At 31.3% G+C, this 4,790-nt stretch overlaps 1 protein-coding gene across 1 annotated transcript; it reads left to right on the top strand.

The window, feature by feature from the left end:
- Nucleotides 1–242: 242 nt before the first annotated feature.
- On the top strand, nucleotides 243–1,441 carry LOC112097966. Its single transcript, XM_024183562.1, has 2 exons — nucleotides 243–777; nucleotides 849–1,441. The coding sequence occupies exons 1-2, from the start codon at nucleotides 243–245 to the stop codon at nucleotides 1,439–1,441; spliced, it is 1,128 nt and encodes a 375-aa protein (XP_024039330.1).
- Nucleotides 1,442–4,790: the final 3,349 nt, after the last annotated feature.

Raw genomic sequence — 4,790 nt, 5'->3', positions numbered from 1 at the left:
CGAATTCCCTAGTATCCAAAGTGCTGCAAGCAAAATACTACAGGAACTCCTCTTTTTTAAATGCAAAGGAAGGTTCTAATCCTTCGTTTATCTGGAAAAGCATCCTCTAGGGTAGGCAAGTCATAAAAAAAGGGGCAAGATGGCGAATTGGGAATGGGAGCAATATTCGGGTGTACAAAGACAGCTGGCTGCAGCTGCCAAGACTGGATACTTTCAAACCGATATCCCCTCCAACACTGCCCATGGATACTACAGTGGCTGAGTTGATAACTGCGGACAGCACTTGGAATGAAGCTAAGCTGAAGCACCATTTTTGTGAGGAGGACACAGAAGCTATGCTCAAAATTTCCCTCCCCCCAAGCCATAAAGAGGATTCCTTACTATGGCATTTTGACAAAAAAGGGGAATACACTGTAAAAAGTGGCTACCAGGTGGCTCTCAAGCTTAAATTTCCAAATCAGGCCAGCAGCTCAGCTAGCTCCCCCCAAAGATGGAACAATCTGTGGTCCCTTAACTTGCTTGAAAAAATCAAAATCTTCATGTGGAGAGCATCTAAAAACCTTCTTCCAACAGCTGAAAACTTGTGGAAAAGAAAATGCCTCCAAGATCCAATTTGCAAAAGGTGTTGTAGGAGTGTAGAAACCATTCACCATGCTCTGATGGAGTGTAAAGCAACGAAGAAGATATGGGCTCATCTTCTCTCCAGCCCAATTTTCAGAATATTCCAAGCCAGAGCATCCTCAGCATCATCCAAGATATGCCCTCCAACATGCGGAAGTCTGATTTCGAGCTTTTGATCTCACTATGCTGGGTGGCTTGGTATGCTCGAAACAAGTTTATTTTTTAAGGTAAGAAGATAGACCCAAGGCTCTCCGCAGCTAAAGCTGAAGCAGTGACTGATGCTTTCCAAAGAGCTAGGAACCATGGAGCCACTCATATCCATACCAGCAGCAAAGTACCGCAGCATAAGTGGAAGCCTCCTCCGAAGAATGTCTTCAAAGTTAACGTGGATGCAGCCATAAACAGCAAGAGGCAAATGGCAGGCCTAGGAGCTGTTATTAGAGACTCAGAGAACAATTTTGTAGCTACAGGAATCATGCAAACTGGTATGAAGGAGAGTGTCAGCTATGCAGAAGCTGAAGCCATTGATTGGGGATTAAAGCTTGCTAGAAGGGCAGCTCTTTCCACTTTGATCATAGAGTCAGATTGCCTAGAAGTGGTTGAGTTGGTAAACAACACAAAGAGCAACAAAACAGGACTATGGTGGATAATTGAAGAGATCCAGAACCAAAAAAGAACTTTTTGTAATGTAATTGTCAATCATATCCCTAGAACCTGTAATGTTTGTGCTCATTCCCTAGCAAAATTTGCTGTGGGAGCAAATACGCCTGCTGTCTGGGTAGACCATATTCCAGCAGAGGTGATGAATGTTCTGGTTTAGTGTTGTTTTAAATGGAAAGGTTTACTTTCTTCTCAAAAAAAAAAAAGAAAAGTCATTTTCAAATCCATAAGAAAGTACGACGCAAATAATTCGAGATCGAAAATTCGGACCTATACATATTGAGACCTGTCTCAACATATTAAAATTTAGCTTAGAATTTAAAATAAATAAATAAATATACAACTCGCATGGTTAATTCTCGAACCCTCAGCCTCAAAGAAGAGGTGAGGAGGCGAATGAGCAATTCAGTTAAGGAGTATTAATCTCTCGGTTAAAGCTGGACTTCACCTTCTTTAAAAAATATTCGAACAATTAAAACCTTTCAATTTTTTTATGTTGTATCAATGACACAAATTTTTTTAGCATTCATGTGGTCTCTAATTGTTAATACTAGCTTCGCCGTTCACCTCCTGCTGGACTTTCGAAAATTTTTAAATACATTTTTTAAATTTAGCCTATTATTGATTTGAAACACTGAAAATGCCTCTTCTGAATTTTAAAAATATCACATATTAATGTTCTATGATTTTATGTGTTTTGGCCTTTTCACGTTCAAATAAAAAAAAAATTCTCAAATTTCTAATTAATCCAAATCACTCCTACCTCCCATCCAGTCCTCTTTTTCCATTTCTTTAAGCTTTCACACAAATACGTAAATTTTTACTCTCTTTATTGTTTAGTCAATTTGTCATTTCAATCAAAATTTGAGATTTTTTTTTTTTTTTTTTTTTGGTATGGATATTTGCCAAATAATCTTAATCTGAAGGAATTTGATAGAACTTTTTGCTTATTAATAATTTTATTTGATTATTTAATGCTAAGTTGTGTTCACGTTATTTGATTGTTTCGTTAGCAAAAAAGACATTATACAGTGTATTTCTAGTGCCATTCTTGACCCTGCATGGGTAAATATCATTACTTTCAAAGTAATGCAATAACTAAATTTTTAAAATTATATTAGGTTTTAAATGTGCCCTAGATCGATTGAATTCTAAATACTCTTATGATAATAAGATATTACTGTTTGAACTTAACTCCTGTTAGATTAAATTTCAGGAACCACCAAAAAAAATATCTCTTCAAGTGTGTGCCCTGTGCTTCCATATAATCACCTTGTGCCATTTGTATTTTTGTTTTTTTTTAATTATTTACTCCCTTTTTTTTTCTAACGGTCATAAACATTGCCACTGTTCTAATAATAGTTGTGGTTCGGTGTCCACTATTTTTGAAAAATTAGTGTAAATTTATAGTTCAATCAATCAAATATTGATTCTACTTGAAGATAAAACAGCAACGGGCCAAAAATTGTATCCATTATATTCGCCACGAACGCATCAAGAAGCGGCATAGTTCGTGCATGCACCTTAAGTCCTTAACCCGGCTTCATTTTCTCATTGCCATCAGTTCGTTGGGTACTATTTTTGTAGAGCTGCAATTTTATCCAACAATTGTTTGATAAATTAAAAATTGACAATACTTTTATTCATACAGTCAAAAATATTATTAGTAAAATATATTTACCTAACAATCAATTTTTATGTTATTTTACAGACTCACAGCTAGTGGAAACATAAATTAATCAAATTAATCTTTAGTTACTTGGCATAGGAGCGAAGCCAAGTTTTTTTAGGGGTGGGCCGTGGGCTAATATGATTTTTTGTTAACGTATTAATTAAGAGATTTTTTATGGTGGGTTATATAGAAATTACTTTTTTAAAAAATATAATATGTACGTATTTTATTGAAAGGTTTATAATTTTCTTTAACTAAATTTCAAAAATTTAAAAATAAAAAACTGAGTTGGCTTATAATTTTTATCTTTAACTAAAAGAAGAGTGAATAAGAATTTATCTTTACCTAAATTTCAAAAATTTAAAAATAAAAAACTGAGTTGGCTTATAATTTTCTTAACACTCTATTGAGAGAATCATGAACGAAAAAAAAATCATATAATATTCATGTGAATCAAGGTATATTGAATAAATTCGTAATATTAAATTAAAATTCAACTTAAGATGATTATACTGTAAATCAAAATCTTTAATTGTAGGAAGAAAAATAAAATTCAAACGTTTAATAATGTGTTTTTTTTTTTTTTTTTGTCATCAAGGTTAGAGGGTAAAGAGTGAGAGAAGCTTAGATAGAGAGAAATAAGTTGAAGTTGAGATGAATAAATTAAAAAGTATAAAGATAAATATAAATATTATTAACAATATTGAAAATATTAATAATAACATTATTAAAAAATCTATTTAGAAGGATTTATTTAAAAAATTTCTCAAATTTTGGATTGGCTAGCTATTGCCCATCTTAGCCATCAAGTGGCTTCGTCACTGACTTAACATTCTCTTCATCATATTCATCGTTCTATGTCTCTGTCTCTCATCTCATCCCCCTTAAAGCTAGGTGAGACTCTTGAGGGATAAAGAAATAAAGAGAAATTTTTTTAAGAATATAAAAATTACAAGACCTTAATATCAAAAGAACCCAATTAATAGTCCTCTGAACACAATACAGTAAAACTTTGATAAATAAATTTTCGATTATTTAATAATCATACTAAATAATAGAATTTTTTTGTCCCAATTTGGGACAATGTAATAAATTAATAATCTTGCTAAATAAATAAGATAATAATTTTTTTGAATTTTTTAAGGTCAAATGAAAATATAAATTAATAATTAGTTAAATAATAAAAATACTAATGATAACTAATATATAAAATTCATAAAATTAAGAATTTTCTTTTCTTGACAACTTCCATTTTCTCAATTCTATTATAAAATACATTTAATGATTTGAGACTAAAAATAAAGCTAATAATTGATATATTTATGAAGTTTATGTTCTATGTAATTTAAGCATTTGAAACTCTTTATCTTCTGAGTATTATTAGAGTATTAAAAATTGAAAAGTATGTACACCAATTTTATGAATATGTACAACGTACTTGAATTAGTTTCTAGCTTCTCTGTATATGTTCATAATATTTACTAGTTTTGTTTAGTACATACATGATAAATTTCATACATGAATCTTGGTAAAAAGAGTAGTACACAAACTAAGATGCTATAAGTAATTAAAATATAAAGTTATTCTCAAACCTATATATTCATTTACCAATAAATTGATAAATTATTTATTTATTGATAAATGAATAACATCGTTAAGATAATATTTTTTTTCTTAGTCCCAACAATATTATTTTATAGAGTTTTTACTGTATTTTAAAATTTTCAGGAAATATATAGACATTACCCCTTGATTCCTTGCATTGCAAGTCTCTGCAACACCCCACAGCAAGTAATTAAATGTTTGTAGTTGTTGTTTGGCAGGTAAAATAATTTTA

The sequence above is a fragment of the Citrus clementina genome, unplaced genomic scaffold, assembly GCF_000493195.1.
Source record: "Citrus clementina cultivar Clemenules unplaced genomic scaffold, Citrus_clementina_v1.0 scaffold_5, whole genome shotgun sequence".
NCBI lineage: Eukaryota > Viridiplantae > Streptophyta > Magnoliopsida > Sapindales > Rutaceae > Citrus > Citrus x clementina.
This window is presented reverse-complemented; position numbering and strand designations above follow the sequence as displayed.